The sequence below is a fragment of the Nicrophorus vespilloides genome, unplaced genomic scaffold, assembly GCF_001412225.1.
Source record: "Nicrophorus vespilloides isolate i.1.1-1 unplaced genomic scaffold, Nicve_v1.0, whole genome shotgun sequence".
In the NCBI taxonomy this organism is placed as follows: Eukaryota; Metazoa; Arthropoda; class Insecta; order Coleoptera; family Silphidae; genus Nicrophorus; species Nicrophorus vespilloides.
The window spans coordinates 7,806-28,404 of NW_017095969.1; the positions used below are offsets into that span (position 1 = coordinate 7,806).

Here is a 20,599-nt window from a genome sequence, read left to right on the forward strand (position 1 = left end):
TGGATTCTGTGGGAAAGAATTGCGTAAGGTTCAGTCGATCGTACGATGCGATGCGTTCTTTTCTTTGTGTTCGCTTTTTTTTTGGTAACGGTTCCCGCGGCTGTGGTCTGACAAAGTGAAAGAGGAGGAAGATACGTATGCTTGGGTGCGAGTGAAAAGAACGATCAGGCTGGGATCACGCCACGGAGGTAGGCCAATTCAAGAGAGCCGACGATCGCGAAAAGGATCGCGTGATGATGGACATGCGTCCTGCAGAAGTCGGTGCGGAGCGCCGCGGCGGCCGTCCACCATACGATTCCCAACTTCTTCTCCGAACTTCGTCGGGAGGCAAGTGCACACCGCGGCTCCGCGTCTCCAACTGATACAGATTCCTATCAGCGAGGTTCTGCCGTCGACGTCGTAGTCGTAGTCGTCGTCATCGTGCACTTTGCACCCTATCCCAATCCAAGCTCGGATTCTCCTCTGCTGGAGGTGGCGGCGTCGGTGCATCGTCGCGAATATAAAAGCTACCGCATCCCACTACCATCGTTCAGTTTGTTCAGCTGTTCTGACGCGGTCAAGTTCGTCGATAGTAACAACGACCATATCATCACAACCGATGCAATTACCCCATTAAACAACAAAATCAACACACGATCATTACCGTAAAGTTATCCAGTGGAACTTCTGATATACATCCACTTCTTGGAATACAACCAACGTGAGTACAACCAAATAGATCACTTTTTGCAAATTGTTTTAACCCACTTATTCTTTAATAAAACAAAAACCTACTTTCTTCCTTGAACATCAAATTTATTTAACTTTAGTAGACTTTTACTAAATTAATTAAAATCACAATATTCCTTAAGATCATCTCAATTCAAACTTTTTAATACACCCACATTAATCAATATCAACATGACAGTTATCCCTTAATATCACTCAATCCTCATCCCCTTCATCAATTGTATTTAGACAACTTCAATATTCTTAAATTTCGTGGCGTGACAATTACATAATCGTTTACAAATTAATATCAAATGAATGCATAACATTTATATTCCACAAATATCATTTTAAATCTTAACATTCTCTTTTATATTATTAAATCAAGCGCGAATTAATGCATGTTCATTTTTCTTTCTTACATAAACAAAACCTCTTTGATTAATCAATATCAATTCATTTGCATTTTACTTTTACCTTGCGAACATTTTATATTTTATTTCATTCTTTATATAATCGCACACTTTACATATCCTCGAACTGCATTAACTTAATCACAATAATTACTATAATTTTCATTAATTACCTTTTTTTTAATAACCAATTGTCTAATGTGTCAAAAAAAATATCACCTGATGGACGCCGCCCGGCTTTTTTTTGAATAACACTAAATTTTATAGCACAACGAATATTCTAGTTACATAACAATTGAAAGTATTACTTCGAGATGTATTTATTACAATAGTGATTAATAATGATTTGTTCTGTAATATCTATGAATGAATCAATACATTCTTAAATAAATTAACTGCAACTCTATCTATGTAGCCAAGGTTTTTCCCGATAAATTATGCATAGAGAAAATCTCAATCACAATTGATTTGTAGACGTAATTCATGCAATGCACGGACTTAATTGATCAATATGAACACAATTGACTTATCTCAATTGGAAACTTGCCAACTAATTATCCTGATATAAATACACAATTTGCACTCATTATTTAATGATGCCTTTGATCCACTTAATTAAAGTTCTCTATTAATTATCACATTTAACAACAAATGTTATTGCATGCAAATAAATATAATAATAATGTTTATTTATAAAACATTCGAAATTGAAAATAAGTTTTATCAATGTTTTTTTTTTTGGTTCAAATTTCATGTTTTGTATGCATATTTATATTAAAATTCACCGATAATTCTTGAAATACACACAGATAAAACATTAACTACATTTAATAAAATATAAATTACTTTTCTTTTATCGTTGAAAATATAAGCTTTATATCTTCGCAAATGTAAATGCAAATGATACATTTTTTGTGGAAATACATTTCCTGAAATGATGCAAGTATTTTTATAATGATGTTCGTTTTAATTGCAGCTCCTTTAATGGAGCAGTGAAGTGTGCTGCGACGGAAATGCATGTATTATTATTTTTTCTCTTATACTTTTCTTCCTCTACCATTTTTTTTTGCTACAACGTCATAATAACGCACTTGACATATGAAAAACGTGAGGGTTGATGGGTTTTGTGTCCTTAGAAACGAAAAGTCACCTTTCGAAAGATCAAAGGTTTTCGGAGCCGAATATTATTAAATATGGAAGAACTTTCTAACATACTTATTTTAGAAATCCAATTGTTAAATATTTATCTTTACGAGTAAATATACCACGTAAATAAATATTATAATAGAATATGATTGTAGGTATTTTATTAACTATTAATAGTACAGCAATGAATACTTGATTCGTCAATAGCATTAATCATCTAATATAATTATGATGTATGAATTGTTTATAAATATTATGTAACAATTTTACTTTTTGCCTTTCATTATCAAATCAATGTACAGTGGAACCTCGGTTAACGAGTTTAATTCCTTCCAAAATTTTCGGATTTTTACTCGTATAGTGAAACATATTCACATAACAAGAGTACAAAAGTTTGAAAAATGATCTCTTCTCGTCGTCATTCGTTATGGGAAACATCGCTCATTTTTCTTACAATTTTTTCTTATTTTTTCATCTTATTCGTTAAGCGAGGTTCCACTGTATTTATATTTCACATTTTACAAAAGTTAAGCAACATGTGGCTCTGATAATACTGGGATAGATGACGATTTTCAAAAGACGGACAATAGTAATAAGTTATAGAAAGTTCATAATAAATTCAAATATCCTTTTCTTTTTTCATAAAATTAATCATTTTGCAATATTTGTACACAGATTACGTAATTTATTCTAAAATTTCTATAATTTTGAACATACAAACAAAGCAGTTATTTAACAAAATCGGCGGCTTTCTAGTCACTTTTGATATGATTTACTCTTTCATTATAAAAAAAAGATGTTATTCATTAACAAGGAGTAACATTCGTTATACATAAAACATGATTTTAATAAGGAGAATTATTTAATGTCATAATTAAGTATTCTATAATTTTGAACATACAAACAAAGCAGTTATTTAAGAAAATCGGCGACTTTCTAGTCACATTTGATATGATTTACTCTCTCATTATAAAAAAAAGATGTTATTCATTAACAAGCAGTAATATTCGTTATACATAAAACATGAATTTCTTAAGGGCGATTTTAATGAGGAGAATTATTTAATGTAATAATTGCGTGTTTGAAAAGCTTAAAGGGGTTCGGAACAGGATATATCATTTTCAATGTTAGTCTATTCTTGCATTCGGAAGGTCCATGACACATAAAATTCGATATTGCGATTCGTTTTCATGCGGGTAATGATACCAGAAGTGCACAACAGTTACGAAATAATACAACGTACATAATCAGGATATCGTTTAGCAACTTTCTACGACAAATAAATCGTTTTAATGAGAACTCTTCGATAATACAGTTTAATGATTACATAATACAAGGAAATAGATATTTCGTTTAAATAACTATTATAATATTTGATTTAGAAAAATTTTAATACTTAAATTGAGACGATTCTTATTGTAAGGAGTTGAATTCGTTCGAATTTGCTCTACTTTAGTGGAATTCACGCCTCGTCGGTTAAGGAGCAATAATAATGTGGCACGTTTAATTAAATTGTTTTCTACGTAAAAAAAAAGAAACGAACGGTGTCGATGGATTTATCGGATCGGAGCGATTAAATTGGATTAGAGGTAGACGAAATTAACGGAGAAAATAGCATGGACCCCTGCATACGTGTGCAAATGCGAAATGGGTTCAGCAAACTTGACCCGAAAAAAAGAAAGCAAGAGAAAGAGAGAGAGCGAAAAGCTGTAAGGATGTTGATGATGATGGTACTAAAAGTAGCGGAGAGACTGGGTCGCGCCAAGGACGAGCGTCGCGAATTTCGTCCTTACGACCGACGATCGAATTACGCTGTTTATTTTTCCAACTTTCCGTACGCAAAGTGCGTGAAAGAAAATTCGTCATAGATTTGGAATTCATTTTTTCGGAATGATGTAGATGTGCTTATGGATTTGTTCCTGTGGTTTGTGTATGTGTTTTTTTTTTAAATAAAAAGACACGCCCTGAAATTTATCGATTCCCTTCGCCCGACGCGGCCCTCCGCTAAATTCATGGAACCCAATTACAACAAACCACTGCAAAATGCCGCAAATAAAGACCGCAACGTTTGGGTTATTGCCTAAATCAAGTTTACAGTAAATTGACTTAAAGTCATTATCAATTAATAACTGTTACTTACTTAATCCAACTACGTTTAAGTTATATAATACCCAATTCTATTATACTTGTAATAATTTTGTTTGATCCAAGCAGGCGTGTATATCTATAGTGACATGCGCTGAAAAAACAAAAACAAAAGTTAAGACGTTTCTTTTTCGTAAATCTTATTGCATTTCTGTTTGTTGCTTCTTTTCAGAATGGCACCAAATATCTCTTCAGTACCTACTGGGGTTTTGCACGAAACCGACGATGAAGTCTTGGCCACGCACGTTCCGCCTCAGCTCCATAAGCCCGAGGAGAGGAAGATGCAACTGGTATGGAGGAACATCATCCTCTTCGTCTATCTCCATCTTGGCGCTCTCTACGGCATCTACCTTCTGTTCACCGGAGCCAGCATATTCACTTTCTTCTGGGGTAAGTTCACACGAAAACCTGAAACTTTTAATATACTTAATACCACTTGATATAACTAACATTTTACCTGATTCCAATAATGATGCTCGACACCTAAAAAAACAAATGATTAGTTACGTCAATACCAATTTAAAAAAAAGTTATACATAGAAATAATGATGTTTTGGCAAAGAAAATCACTGCAACTTTTCAAAATTAAATAATTAAAATTATGCGCGTAAATTAAAATCACATTAAGTTGTATGTAAATGTATTTATAAACAGCGGTTGCAAAAGTTTAGTGACTTTAGTATTGTGTTATCGATTTTCTGTATAGAGGGTGGCATAGGGAATAATGTTGTTTGAAATAATGCCATCTGTCAGAGTTGATTTCAATTTAGGAAATAACATACTTTATTGTTTCTGTTACAATACAAATACATGTTATTTATGTTTCTTGTACTTTGTACTTTTATGAATACAAATTACTTGGTATGAATAATAAATAATAAAGTGATAGTGATAATTGAAAGGAATATTACTTTTATCGCAGGAAATCGCATTGATCTCACGTTCATTTGAACGCAATAAAGATAGTTATTGAAATGATTGATAAGTTTACTATTGTAATTAGGTTTTATCGATAGATTTTCTTTTTAGTGAATTTAACTGAAAATTAAATAAACTATAGATTAGTTATTAATATTTCGTGATATGGATGGGAAAATGTTGTGTATAATGGGATGGGTTAGTAACACGGCGACCTTCCGACCTATTCCACGTAATTTAGTGCAGTCATCGAGCTGATGATAACAGGGCGTACTTGATTAGATAACCGCACTGGATAAAACGATCTCCGATACCGATGTACTTAAGACGGGGCACTCTGCTAATTATAGTCGAACTTGACATTGTAAATTGGGATTCTTATATGTACAAGGGATGCGATAATTGAGAGTGAAGGGATGATGTCTGCAAGAAGTTTGTTTACTGATCGACTCTGTGTGGTGGTTTTGGCTAGGGTTCGAATCTCAACCTCCAAACAGTGTTGATCAGCGTAACACATGGGTCACCGCTGGAAAGCATAAGGATTGTTGTGGCATGTTTTCGATGTACGTGCGATCCACCTAAATTTATTTGTTTTGTTCGCTTGATTCGATGAAGAGAGAAAGATTCCTTTATGATTTGCGGAAAATCTTCCGTGCAATTGAAGGTTTCCTGTCGTATGATCATCCTCTCCTGGATTGATTAATTGGCATGTGCTCATCATGCACAAAGAGAGCGAGAGCGGATCTGAGAACACGAACGAACGACCGGTCCAATTTTGAGGATGGCCGAATGGCGTGGTCAGGGATCACGCCATGCGCGTGCCGCGGCTCGTGAGTTCGCCAAGTTCAAACATCAGGCGATAAACTCTGGGACATTTCGCTTTATTTGATTTGCACGATGATCTTGCACTTATAACTGATGTTTTTCTTTTTCTTTTTGCTTTGCAGCGATGTTTTTGTACCAATGCGGTGGATTGGGAATCACTGCTGGAGCACATAGGCTCTGGGCCCACAAATCGTACAAGGCCAAGTGGCCGCTGAGGGCATTGCTGACGTTCTTCAACACTTTGGCTTTCCAGGTAAGAAGACGATTGTGAAAGGGGTTTTAAAGGATTATGCTTATTTCTTGTCGTTTGCAGGATGCCGTCGTTGATTGGGCGAGAGATCACAGGATGCATCATAAGTACAGTGAAACCGATGCCGATCCGCACAACGCCAAACGCGGCTTCTTCTTCGCTCACGTCGGCTGGTTGCTCTGCCGCAAGCATCCCGAGGTCAAGCAGAAGGGCAAGAACATCGACCTCTCTGACCTCTACGATGACCCGATCCTGCGTTTCCAGAAGAAGCACTACCTGATCCTGATGCCGCTCGTCTCCTTCGTCATGCCCACCGCTGTACCGATGATCCTCTGGAACGAGACCTTCCTCAACGCCTTCATGGTCAACCTGTTCAGATACACCTTGACTTTGAACGCCACCTGGCTGGTCAACTCGGCCGCCCACATCTTCGGAGATAAACCATACGACAGGTAAATATTGCATTTGATAAAACATTTCAAATTTTTTCAATTACTAAAGACCAGTTTTCATTTTAATACATCCGATGTCTTTCTAACACCATTAACTCTTTTCTTTGTTAAAACGCACTCGATTTCGCGCTCTGCGTATTCGTGTATTTCGCGAATGCGGAGGTTTCTAATCATCATTCATCTTTAATTGGTTACAACTTTCTTCTTCGCCGCGAAATTTCCATTTTACAAATTTCCTTTTTTTTTTCTTCTTTCGATCGATCCGCATTAATTCTCTAAACAATCGCCGCTGCAATTATCATAATTAGCGCTTGAGCTGTGCGCTTCATTAAATATGCACACTTTTTGTTTTAATTGGATGAATAACAATGCTAATGAGAATGCGAGCTCTAATAATCGATTGTGTAACAATCGAACGGCGAGTGCGCGCTCCGATCTCAAGGCCAAATTGCGGTATAATTACAATATTAGTATTATCATTTTATTATATTTTTTTTGTTGTCTTCTTTGCAGGTTTATCAATCCTTCTGAAAACATTTCCGTTTCCATTCTCGCCATGGGCGAGGGCTGGCACAACTACCATCACACCTTCCCATGGGACTACAAGACCTCCGAGCTGGGAAAATACACCACGAACTTCACAGCCGCTTTCATCGATTTCATGGCCAAGATCGGACAGGCTTACGATCTGAAGAGCGTCAGCACCGAATTGATCAGGAAGAGGGTGCAGAGAACCGGCGACGGCACCCACGAGCTGTGGGGATGGGGCGACAAGGATCAGGATAAGGAGGAAGTGCGCGACGCCATCATCACACACAAAAAGGACGCATAAGGTTCCGCACCAGAATATCCTTGCCACCCACTTTGTCTCTCTACGTTTTTTTATTTCCTTTTCTTTTTTGCCATAGATTTATATACATAATTATATATATATTAAAAGAGAAGAGAAGAAAAAAAGAATATTCGTATTTTGTATATAAGAATATATATATATATTAGATGTAAGATGATATAAGAGAAACGTAAAGAAGTGGACACTATATTTGTTACTTACTAATAACTATTTGTTCTGTGCACACAAGTAGGAACGTACTCTAATTATTGAGGAGATGAAGATTTATTTTTATGATTATCGTTTACACACTCACCACGTTGTTTAACTATATATATATATATGTATAATATTATGAAAAACAAATGAAAACGAAAATAAAATTATCTTTTCTATATACCACACTAAATAGTCATATAGTTTAATTTTTCATTTATTTCTTTTTTTCTTAATTTTCCCAGATTAAAAAGCAATATTATAATTCGCATAGAAAATAGTTAATAAGAAATCAAAAACCTAAACTTTAGGTCAAAATTTTCGATTTACTATCTACGGTTTTTGTTACCATATTGAGAATCGGATTGGTTTCTCATTTTTTCACTTGTGTAAAAGGTTTTGAAGAACGTTGACTTAGTTTACATCAATTTGGCTCATCGAAGTTGGCGCAAGTCAGAATAATTATAAAGCTTAATTATTGCCCATAAATAAATTATTGTAGATTCCACCTACTCATTACGTTTGTTCTGAAAAAAGAAGCATAAAATTAATAGCAAGAAAATCAAATCATCGAGAAAAATTCACCTTTTTCAAACACGAATCGACTTCTTCTCCAATGTTAAGAGAAGCAGCTGCCACGATCCATGCAACTCTTCCAACCGTTGCTGGATTTTCGCAGAATGACTGTGATTCTGTTGAATCAACTGCTTACCCATGTTATCCAAAACGACAATGGAATTGCTGCAACTTTCGAAATCCTTTTGCTTCTTCTCATTCAAATAGACTGTTTTCTCTTTATAGTAATCATCCGAAGATAAGACTCGAAGAAAATTGAAGATAATCACCTCAAGCTCTCCAGCATCTCGTTGGAAACGTTGAAATTGCAAATACTGCTCAATATTCTGATTCTCATTCTTTGCGTCTGCTTTCTGCTGGGTGTTTTTTCCTTTTAAATCAACAAATTTGAACTGCGACTGTGGGCTTTTGCTTTCGTCCATGATCGTGATGAATTATGGCAATAAAGAGCCAAAAAAACAAAGTAGATGTATTGTTTGCACTTGAAACATCCAAAATCTTCTGACAATTTTATGTAGCTGCTGTGTAATTATATACTGATATTTTCTTTAAACAATTTACGTTAACTCTATTACATTGTTGTTTTAATTGGAAAGTAATAATTAGTTTTTTAAATATTGACTGAGTGCTTTAAAACTCATTTGTGCTTTAATTAATTACATAAACACAAAATTTTAAATATTATGAACAAAAGTAATTAACAAAGTTATGGTTAGGGCATATTTTTTGATACATATAGCAAATGTAAATTCATCTCTTGTAAAGCCTCGAAATATTTCTTTGTAAGAGAAATGTTAAAAATCAATCTCAAATAACAAATATAAACAAAAGTTTATGGCAATATTTGGTAAACTGATGATAAGAAAATATAATTAAGATGTTAACAATATGCAAAGTGTTTGATCTTTGTAAGAAATGTTAATAGAATTATATTTTGGCATCATTATGAGCATCAACATTGATCTTCAATTGATACATAATTGCAAAGAATGATCTTCAATGTTATGAGAGAAAAAAAAACAACAAATTATGTTCTCTTCTGTGTATTTCGTTAAGTTTATTTTCATTAACATTGTTAACATACATCTTATGTCATGTAATTTTAATATTACTGGATTCCTTAAACTCTAGGTCAAAATTTTCGATTTACTATCTACGGTTTTTGTTACCATATTAAGAATCGGATTGGTTTCTCATTCTTTGACTTGTGTAAAAGGTTTTGAAGAACGTTGACTTAGATTACATCAGTTTGGCTCATTGAAGTTGGCGCAAGTCAGAAAAATTATAAAACTTAATTACGTTTGTCCTGAAAAAAAAAAACATAAAGTAAACAGCAAGAAAATCAAATCAGCGAGAAAAGGTCACCTCTTTCAAGCAAGAAAAAATACGTACCTTCCGTTTAACGTCAACACCACCGACTTTCTCCTTCTTCTTGAATTTTAAGAGAAGCACCTGCCACGACCCATGCAACACTTCCAACCGTTCCTGGATGTCTGCAGACTGACTGTGATTCTGTTGAATTAACTGCTTACCCATGTTATCCACAACGACAATGGAATTGCTGCAACTTTCGAAATCCTTCTGCTTCTTCTCGACTGTTTTCTTTTTATAGAAATCATCCGAAGATGAGACTCGGAGCAAATTCAAGACAGTCACCTCGAGCTCTCCGGCCTCTCGTTGGAAACGTTGAAATTGCAAACACTGCTCAAGATTCTGATGCTCATTCTTTACGTCTGCTTTCTGCTGGGTGTTTTCGTCCATAATCGTAATAAATTCTGGCAATAAATTCTAGATTAATGTTAGCACTGAAAATATCCAAAATCTTCTGACAATTTTATGTAGCTGCTGTGTAATTATATACTGATATTTTCTTTAAACAATTTAGGTTAACTCGATTACATTCGGTTGTCTTAATTGGAAAGTGATAATTAGTTTTTTAAATATTGTCTGAGTACTTTAAAAATCAATTGTGCTTTCATTAATTATATAAACACAACATTTTAAATATTATGAACAAAAGTAAATAACAAAGTTATGGTCAGGACATATTTTTTGACACTTCCAGTAAATGTAAATTCATCTCTTGCAATTATATTTTGGCATCGTAATGAGCTTCAACATTGATCTTCAATTGATATTAACATTTATTGCAATAACCATATAATCAGATACATAATAGCAAAGAATGATTTTCAATGTTATGAGATAAAAAAAAACAACAAATTATGAACTCTTCTGTGTATTTCGTTAAGTTTATTTTCATTAGCATTGTTAACATACATCTTATGTCATGTAATTTTAATACTACTGGATTCCTTTGGAAATTCTTGAGTTATAACAATTTTTAATAAATAAATTATGTTTGTAGTACAGTTTGGACAACAGCAACAGCATTGTGAATGGAAATAGCGGATCCTTCAATCATAGTTGATTTCCATGATATCTTTACAATATCTGATGTGTTTCTCCAGAAGTAACTCGCCACGAAGCTTCGACTCATTGGCACTCAGAAAGGAGAGAAAATTATTCCACATGACCTTCAAATCCTTCAGCTGAATCTCGATGGCCGCCGATCCCGGATGATTCTTGTTTTGGAAAATGTATTGTTTCACTTTGAATCTGGACCATTATTTTTTTTTGTTACTTACTAATAACTATTTGTTCTGTGCACGCAAGTAGGAACGTACTCTAATTATTGAGGAGATGAAGATTTATTTTTATGATTATCGTTTACACACTCACCACGTTGTTTAACTATATATATATATTATTATACATATATATGAAAACTAAATGAAAACGAAAATAAAATTATCTTTTTTATATACCACACTAAATAGTCATATAGTTTAATTTTTCTTTTATTTTTTTTTTATTTTCCCAGATTAAAAAGTAATATTATAATTCGCATACAAAATAGTTAATAAGAAATCAAAAACCTAAACTTTAGGTCAAAATTTTCGATTTACTTTCTATGGTTCCTGTTAACATGTGTAAAAGGTTTTGAAGAACGTTGACTTAGATTACATCAATTTGACTCATCGAAGTTGGCGCAAGTCAGAAAAATTATAAAGCTTAATTACGTTTGTCCTGAAAAAAAGAAGCATAAAATTAACAGCAAGAAAATCAAATCAGCGACAAAAGGTCACCTCTTTCAAGCACGAAAAAAACGTACCTTCCGTTTAACGTCAACACCACCGAGTTTCTCATTCTCGAAATTTGATAGAAGCAGCTGCCAAAACTCATGCAAGTCTTCCAATCGTTTCTGAATATTTTCAGACTGTCTGTGATTCTGTTGAATCAACTGCTTACCCATGTTATCCAAAAGGACAATGGAATTGCTGCAACTTTCGAAATCCTTTTGCTTCTTCTCGACTGTTTTCTTTTTACAGAAATCATCCGAAGATGAGACTCTGAGCAAATTCAAGACAATCTTCTCGACCTCTCTGGCCTCTTGTTGGAAACGTTGAAATTCCAAACACTGCTCAAAATTCTGATGCTCATTCTTTACGTCTGCTTTCTGCTGGGTGTTTTTTTCTTTTAAATCAACAAATTCTAACTGCGACTGTGGGCTTTTGCTTTCCTCCATGATTGTGATGAATTATAGCAATAAAGAGCCAAAAAAACAAAGTAGATGTAATGTTAGCACTTGAAACATCCAAAATCTTCTGACAATTTTATGTAGCTGCTGTGTAATTATATACTGATATTTTCTTTAAACAATTTACGTTAACTCTATTACATATAGTTGTTTTAATTGGAAAGTAATAATTAGTTTTTTAAATATTGACTGAGTGCTTTAATTAATTACATAAACACAAAATTTTAAATATTATGAACAAAAGTAATTAACAAAGTTATGGTCAGGGCATATTTTTTGACACTTCTAGTATACATATAGCAAATGTAAATTCATCTCTTGCAAAGCCCCAAAACATTTCTTTGTAAGAGAAATATTAAAAATCAATTTCAAATAACAAATATAAACAAAAGTTTATGGCAATATTTGGTAAACTGATGATAAGAATAATATAATTAAGATATTAACAATATGCAAAGTGTTTTGATCTTTGTAAGAAATGACAATAGAATTATATTTTGGCAACGTTATGAGCATCAACATTGATCTTCAATTTATATTAACACTTATTGCAATAACCATATTATCAGATACATAATTGCAAAGAATGATCTTCAATGTTATGAGAGAAAAAAAACAACAAATTATGTTGTCTTCTTTGTATTTCGTTAAGTTTATTTTCATTAACATTGTTAACATACATCTTATGTCATGTAATTTTAATTTTAATACTACAGGATTCTCTAAACTTTAGATCAACATTTTCGATTTTCTATCTACGGTTTTTGTTACCATATTAAGAATCGGATTGGTTTCTCATTTTTTCACTTGTGTAAATGGTTTTGAATAACGTTGACTTAGATTACATCAGTTTGGCTCATCCAAGTTGGCGCAAGTCAGAAAAATTATAAAGCTTAATTATTGCCCATAAATAAATGTATGTAAATTCCACCTACGCATTACGTTTGTCCTGAAAAAAAGAAGCATAAAGTTAACAGCAAGAAAATCAAATCTGCGAGAAAAAATCACCTCTTTCAAGCACAAACCGACTTTCTGCCACGACCTATGCAACACATCCAATCGTTTCTGAATGTTCGCACAATGACTGTGATACTGTTGAAGCAACTGCTTACCCCTGTTATCCAAAACGACAATGGAATTGCTGCAACTTTCGAAATCATTTTGCTTCTCATTCAAATGGACTGTTTTCTTTATACAGTAATCATCCGAAAATGAGACTACAAGCAAATTGAACATAATCATCTCGAGCTCTCCAGCCTCTCGTTGGAAACGTTGAAATTGCAAACACTGCTCAAGATTCTGATGCTCATTATTTACGTCTGCTTTCTGCTGGGTGTTTTTTCCTTTTAAATCAACAAATTTGAACTGCGACTGTGGGCTTTTGCTTTCGTTCATAATCGTAATGAATTCTGGCAATAAAGAGCCAACAAAAGAAAGTAGCTAATGTTAGCACTTGAAATACCCAAAATCTTGTGACTATTTTATCTAGCTGCTGTGTAATTATATACTGATATTTTCTTTAAACAATTTACGTTAACTCTATTACATATCGTTGTTTTAATTGGAAAGTAATAATTAGTTTTTTAAATATTGACTGATTGCTTTAAAACTCATTTGTGCTTTAATTAATTACATAAACACAAAATTTTAAATATTATGAACAAAAGTAATTAACAAAGTTATGGTTAGGGCATATTTTTTGACACTTCTAGTAGACATATAGCAAATGTAAATTCATCTCTTGCAAAGCCTCAAAACATTTCTTTGCAAGAGAAATGTTAAAAATCAATCTCAAATAACATATATAAACAAAAGTTTATGGCAATATTTGGTAAACTGAATAAGAATAATATGATTAAGATATTAACAATATGCAAAGTGTTTTGATCTTTGTAAGAAATGATAATAGAATTATATTTTGGCAACGTTATGAGCATCAACATTGATCTTCAATTGATATTAACATTTATTCTAATAACCATATAATCAGATACATAATTGCAAAGAATGATCTTCAATGTAATGAGAGAAAAAAACAACAAATTATGTTCTCTTATGTGTAATGAATGAATAAAAACCAAATGAAAACAAAAATAAAATTATCTTTTCTATATATCTTTTCTAAATAGTCATATAGTTTAATTTTTCTTTTATTATTTTTTTTTTAATTTTCCCAGATTAAAAAGCAATATTACAATTCGCATACAAAATAGTTAATAAGAAATCACAAACCTAAACTTTAGGTCAAAATTTTCGATTTACTTTCTATGGTTCCTGTTAACATATTAATAATGGGATTGGTTTATCATTTTTTCACATGTGTAAAAGGTTTTGAAGAACGTTGACTTAGATTACATCAGTTTGACTCATCGAAGTTGGTGCAAGTCAGAAATATTATAAAACTTAATTACGTTTGTCCTGAAAAAAGAAACATAAAGTTAACAGCAAGAAAATCAAATCAGCGAGAAAAAGTCACCTCTTTCAAGCACGAAAAATACGTACCTTCTGATTAACGTCAACACCACCAACTTTCTCATTCTCGAAATTTGATAGAAGCAGCTGCCAAAACCCATGCAACTCCTCCAACCGTTCCTGGATGTTCGCAGACTGACTGTGATTCTCTTGAATCAACTGCTTACCCATGTTATCCAAAAGGACAATGGAATTGCTGCAACTTTCGAAATCCTTTTGCTTCTTCTCGACTGTTTTCTTTTTACAGTAATCATCCGAAGATGAGACTCGGAGCAAATTCAAGACAATCTTCTCGAGCTCTGCGGCCTCTCGTTGGAATTGCAAACACTGCTCAATATTCTGATTCTCATTCTTTACGTCTGCTTTCTGCTGGGTGTTTTCGTCCACAATCGTAATGATTTCTGGCAATAAAGAGCCCAAAAAAGAAAGTAGATTAATGTTAGCACTTGAAATACCCAAAATCTTCTGACAATTTTATCTAGCTGCTGTGTAATAATATACTGATATTTTCTTTAAACAATTTACGTTAACTCACTCAGCGAGGAGAGCAAATTATTCCACTTGACCATCAAATCATTCAGCTGAGTCTCGATGGCCGCCGATCCCGGATGATTCTTGGCAATCATCTCCTTACCGATAAAACGCAAAGCGGTAATATCTTTGCTGCGATTGACCAATTCGATGTTGAACATTGCATCTCTCTTTTCATTCTCCGAATCCACCGTCTTCTCGACGATCCACGACTCGACCTCTTCGGCTTCGTGCATGAAAAACTTTAATGTACACGCATTTTTATAATCGATCTTAGCCTGTAATCGCCGGACCCGCGAAGAAATTATACCCATGTCCGAATACTTCAACGGTTGTACACGAAATGCGCAATTTAAACACTTTACCTCTTTTTATATGTAATTTTGTTAAGTAAATACATTTCATTAACAAAACTAATTAGGCGTTTATTTAAATATTTATATACTAGATTATATTTTCTTCCACCTTCAGTTTTAAGAGCAGCTTTTATATTTGTTATTGTAGAAAAATGGAGAACTATTATTAGTAAAAGTATACTTCTCCGCAGATTTCTTGGAAATAGCCTCTTCAATTCCTCGCCGAGAAAAGTTTCCGCGATTTCGACAATATCAACGTTCTCCAACGGTCGATTCTCTAAGTTTTGATTCTTTATAATTTCCATCACTTCTCTGCAATTTCTGATGTACTTCATTTGGAGAAAGCCCTCCGGGAGCCTCGACCTTACAGTCAACTTGAAGAGTAAATATGATCAAATGATTCGCATTTCCACTCGATTTTCGAAGATTTCCAATAATCATCCTGTTACCGATATAATACAAAGCGATCATTTCTTTTGTACGAGCGGCCAATTCGGAATCGAAAGCTCACGTTCTTCCCCGAAAAGGTTTTCTTCAAGATCCACGACTCGAGCTCATCGTCATGAGACCATGAAAAACTCGTATATGTAATCATCTCCAATCTGCTGAAGTGTTGTCTCTTCTCGAAAATGAAATTGACCCATGACTCAAAATGCGCAAGAGAAATGCTATACTTCGTATTACACATATATCTAGTCGCTGTATGTTTTTTTGTAAATAATGTATGTTAACCCAATTACATTTTGTTGGTAATTATAAGACTTTAAATGTATAGTGATGATTGAGAGAAAGTTTTAAGGTGTAAAAATCATTAGTTGAAAATTATCTTTTCTTCGTAGTTTCTTCACTATAAGAGTATTATTAGCTATATTATGACCAATAATGAGTTTCGAACTCATCACCGTATCGGTTTTTGTGATGTAATGTAAAATATGTGGAGTGTGCGATATGTTGAGGTATGCAACACTCGCGACACCAATCATATAATGTATGCAACATGCTGTGTTCTGTCCCATTCTCATATTTATTTACAATATATATAATATCCTCAATAATAGACAAACAATTTCCATTTACGTGACATAAAAACAAAATGTGCTTCGCCCAACTAAACTCGAATATAAATAATTTACAAAAAAAAACAAACAAGTATTAGATCTAAATAAATTTGTTTAATCCCGTCGTTTGTGCGAGATGACTGCTTCAGTCTGCTCATCAGAGCTTTGGTCTTTGTCGCCCCAACCCCACAGCTCATGGGTGCCATCTCCAGTTCTTTTCACCCTCTTCTTGATCATCTCGGTGCTGACGCTCTTCAGATCGTAGGCCTGTCCGATGTAGGCCATGCAGTTGATGAAAATCGCAGTAGGATTAAGTCTGTATCCGTACTCCGAAGTCTTGTAATCCCATGGGAACGTGTGATGGTAGTTGTGCCATCCTTCGCCCAAGGCCAAGAAGGACACATGTTTATTCTCCACGGGGTTGATGAACCTGGAAAGAGAAAAGAGCGGTCAAGTAATTGCACAGTTGTGTGTTTTCTTTTAAAAATTATACCTATCGTATGGTTTGTCGCCGAAGAAATGCGCGGCGGAGTTTACCAGCCATGTAATGTTAAGGCCGCAGCAGTAGCGAAGCATGTTGATGAAGAAGGCGTTCAGGAAGGTTTCGCCCCATAAGTAGCAAGGCAAGAAAGTCGGAAGGAAGAAGCTCGTGAATACCATCAAGTAAACGTAGTGCTTATGCTGGAATTTCAGTAACGAATCTTCGGTGAGGTCGGAGTAATCGATGCCCTTGCCCTTGGCGAAGACTTCCGGGTGTTTCTTGGTCAAAAGCCATCCCACGTGCGAGTAGAAGAGACCGCGCTTCGCATTGTGCGGATCCGCGTCGGTTTCGCTGTACTTGTGATGCACTCTGTGATCTCTCGCCCATTCTATCACTGAGCCCTTTAGATAAATTAACACAATTGAAATACAATCTTAATAATAATAATAGTTGTAAATTACAGCTACATTTTTTGGAGATAGCTCCTATCGCTGATAAGCGACTAAATTTGCATCACAACTGTATACTAACTTGGAAAGCCAACGTTTGCAGAAAGACGAGGAAGGCCCTCAACGGAAATTTGGCTTTGTAAGATCGATGGGCCCATAACCTGTGCACGCCCGCTGTGATCCCCAAATTACCTAAATTCACCAAAGCCAAACCTGCAAGAAGAAAATTTCTACCTTAGCGCAAGAAAACAAATCAAAGTAAGCTATTGCGCAGGTGAACTTTTTGAAACATTTGAAACCGACCAAAAATAAGCACAAGAGCGAAAGCATCTTGGAGGGGGTCCAAAGTGTTACACAAGATCCAATTTATAACCACAGCGTTTCCATAGCAAAATCAATATGCAAACGACAAAAAAAAAACTATTTTTTGCTTGACGTTGCCTAGTTACCCTTATCAACTTATCCAGATAGCGTCTTGCTGCATACAGTATTTCATATTCCCCTGCTCGAGCGATAAGCATCGCATTATGTAAGTTAATCCCTTGATCCCAGTTTTCCAGCGTCGATAACATTTTTTTAAATCAAGTAATGACCTGTTACTGCTGCTCTATTGTTGTGACGTAACAACGTTATCTTAAATATTCTTCAAGCTTATCGTCGCTGCCCAAAAAATTAAAAAAAAAAACATAAAATTTACGTGCAGATACGTGTCACATTTATCAATAAAATTAATAATTTAAATACCGGTAAATTTGTATTGTTCAACGTAATTTTTAATGAATTACCGAAGGACGAAGACTTTTCGCACTTTAGACTACGTACTTTATAACTGATTTTCAAGTGTTTCGTGTTGACAACAAGAGGATGGAACATTCCTATTAATAGATTTGTTAAAACGAAATTAATTATATTATTAAAGCTACAAATTAAAAAAAAAATGAGAAAATGTTAATGTATTCGAAAAATTATGAATGAATTCACAAATTGACTTATTAATTAACACTAACAAATATCGAAAACAAAAATATGACATGATTTAAAGTTTGAATGAATATGAACTAAATAAACAATATTTTTCTATAATATTGTTTTAAATTTATTTGTAATTTGTAATAATAAAATTCACATTAAAATTGAATACGCAAGACCTATTTTTTCAAGTTTTAAAAAATGTAATGCATTTGTATTAATTTAGAAATATTGAATCGTTTTCAATAGAATCATTGATCCGAGACACTTGTTGCTTAACTTTCGTAAGTTATAGAGAGAATATTCGTTTGTTTTATTTCAAGAAGCTTCCGTGCCAAATATGTTAAATTTAGTTCTAAAATTAGATCACATTTCGAACAGACTTGATTATTAAATTTCTTTTGTTTACTAATTTTATTATATTTTCTTCTGAATTATTCAATTACGGAGATAAATACAGAGATCATAAATATTTTATTGGATGTGTAAAAGATAAATATTGTGTTTGTAGTATTTACTATATTTTCTTATTAGAAGTTTCTAAAACTATAAATTAGGATTGAGATAATAAGGATATTATCTAAGTAATTTGTGTTGTTATTAGTGTTATAAAAGATTGATATTGTTTGCAAATTTTATGTTTTCTTTTGTTCTTTTGTTGGAAGCTTCTGCGGCAAATGTAGTTATAAAAATAGGATCAAATAGAAACCGTTAAATGAGAATGTAAATGAAAAAAAAACTGAGTGTGCGTGTGTAATTAAGGTATGTAGGGTTAGGGTTAGTTTGTCTGATGTCATACCGAAAAGGGCGGTCCTCCAATTGGCCGAAGCGAAGATGGCATAGAGGCCGTAGAGTGCGGAGACGTGGAGGTAGATGTAGAGGATGATGTTCCTCCAGACGAGCTTGTATTCCCTGGGCGGCAATTTGGCGTTGCAGTCGTGTTTGATGGTGACCTCCTGGTCGTCGGTCTCCTGAAGGACGCCGGTCTCGGCCGTCATGGATGAGTTCGGGGCCATCCTTTAATCGATCCGGAAAAAGAAGGATGTGTAAAGAGAAAACCGTTCTAGCAACAAATGTCGATTGCGAACTGCCGGCTCGACTTCCTTCCTGACGCCAACGACTAGTACTGAATAAACGCGCCGAATACCTGTCTACCGCATATATACTACTACTACTAAAAGCGCGAGAGCGAGACTTTGCCAAATAGTATTTGCGACCACGTGGTTGTATATGTATGGTATGTTATCTTCGATATATTTTAATAGGACGATCCGAGCGAGCGTTGGAGTCGAAAAACCTTTTGGATTGGACGCAAAACCGTTTGAATCGGAAGAAGGATGAATTGGATTGCGTTCCGAGTACAATGACTGCGAGGATCTGCGCGCGCGAATATGTCATCAGATTTAGGATCACGCCACTCCGTCGCTCTCATTCTAATCCTTGCCGTTCGCTCGCTCCTTAAAATTCAATAACAAAAAAATAACACCTAATACAAACCATCGTAGGTTGTCAACTTTGACAACCTACATTTGTCAACTTTGACAACCTACATTTGTCAACAATATTTCCAACCGAGAAGAGAAGATGCATAAAACAATTCTTAACTGTCAAGATTTAAACTGCTTTGATGTAATCAACAAGGCACATGACTTTCACGTGCTAATCATCAAATTCAACAAATTTAAGAATAACAACCTTCAATGACGATTTCGTGCATTTTAACTTTTGTTTATATCAAGCGACAATTTGACTTTTAATTCATTGAAGTACAATCAATTGTTGCTTCAAAAACCTTTATATTTGACATATCACAATAGTTCACAATATTTTCTTTATAATTGACAACAATTTGACGTCCAATCAAGTAAAATCAATTGTTTATAAATTCTAATAATTAATTCTTCTGATTAGTTGAAAACAATCGTTTTTAATTTAAAAATAGAAACAATAAAGAAAAACATATTTTTTTCAGAAATAATTTCATTTAAAAATAAAATCCAATTTATTTACATGAAAATGAAATGAATATTCATTAAATACAATTTTTAATTTGCATAATTGACCTTCTCATTCACATTTATGAACAAACATTTTTTTTTTGATGACACATGTTAACACAGAACAATTGATTTTTTTTCCTATTATTTTTTTAAATGTAATTCAATCAAACATATTCAAAAGAAAAATGAATTTTTTACAAT

The 20,599-nt window shown here is 33.9% G+C and overlaps 3 protein-coding genes across 3 annotated transcripts in view; 1 reads left to right on the forward strand and 2 right to left on the reverse strand.

Annotated features, from left to right (window-relative positions):
* The first annotated feature begins 292 nt into the window (after positions 1 to 292).
* LOC108569016 (acyl-CoA Delta(11) desaturase-like) lies at positions 293 to 7,901 on the forward strand. Its single transcript, XM_017930397.1, has 5 exons — positions 293 to 700; positions 4,585 to 4,802; positions 6,278 to 6,408; positions 6,469 to 6,857; positions 7,371 to 7,901. Exons 2-5 carry the CDS (start codon positions 4,586 to 4,588, stop codon positions 7,687 to 7,689), a joined length of 1,056 nt encoding a protein of 351 aa, XP_017785886.1. The 5' UTR covers positions 293 to 700; position 4,585; the 3' UTR covers positions 7,690 to 7,901.
* Positions 7,902 to 14,485: 6,584 nt separating this feature from the next.
* LOC108569010 lies at positions 14,486 to 15,321 on the reverse strand. The gene is made up of 3 exons (XM_017930391.1): positions 15,090 to 15,321; positions 14,585 to 14,955; positions 14,486 to 14,500 (listed from the first exon to the last, which is right to left on the reverse strand). The coding sequence occupies exons 1-3, from the start codon at positions 15,319 to 15,321 to the stop codon at positions 14,486 to 14,488; spliced, it is 618 nt and encodes a 205-aa protein (XP_017785880.1).
* A 1,221-nt stretch (positions 15,322 to 16,542) lies between these two features.
* LOC108569014 (acyl-CoA Delta(11) desaturase-like) overlaps positions 16,543 to 20,599 on the reverse strand; it is a 4,976-nt gene continuing 919 nt past the window's right edge. Inside the window, exons 2-5 of the mRNA XM_017930394.1 lie at positions 19,198 to 19,415; positions 17,512 to 17,642; positions 16,993 to 17,381; positions 16,543 to 16,929 (exon numbers count right to left, since the gene is read on the reverse strand). Of these exons, the coding sequence (XP_017785883.1) occupies positions 16,614 to 16,929; positions 16,993 to 17,381; positions 17,512 to 17,642; positions 19,198 to 19,414 (1,053 nt within the window). The 5' untranslated portion in view covers position 19,415 and the 3' untranslated portion in view covers positions 16,543 to 16,613. The remainder of the gene's footprint in view (positions 16,930 to 16,992; positions 17,382 to 17,511; positions 17,643 to 19,197; positions 19,416 to 20,599) is intronic.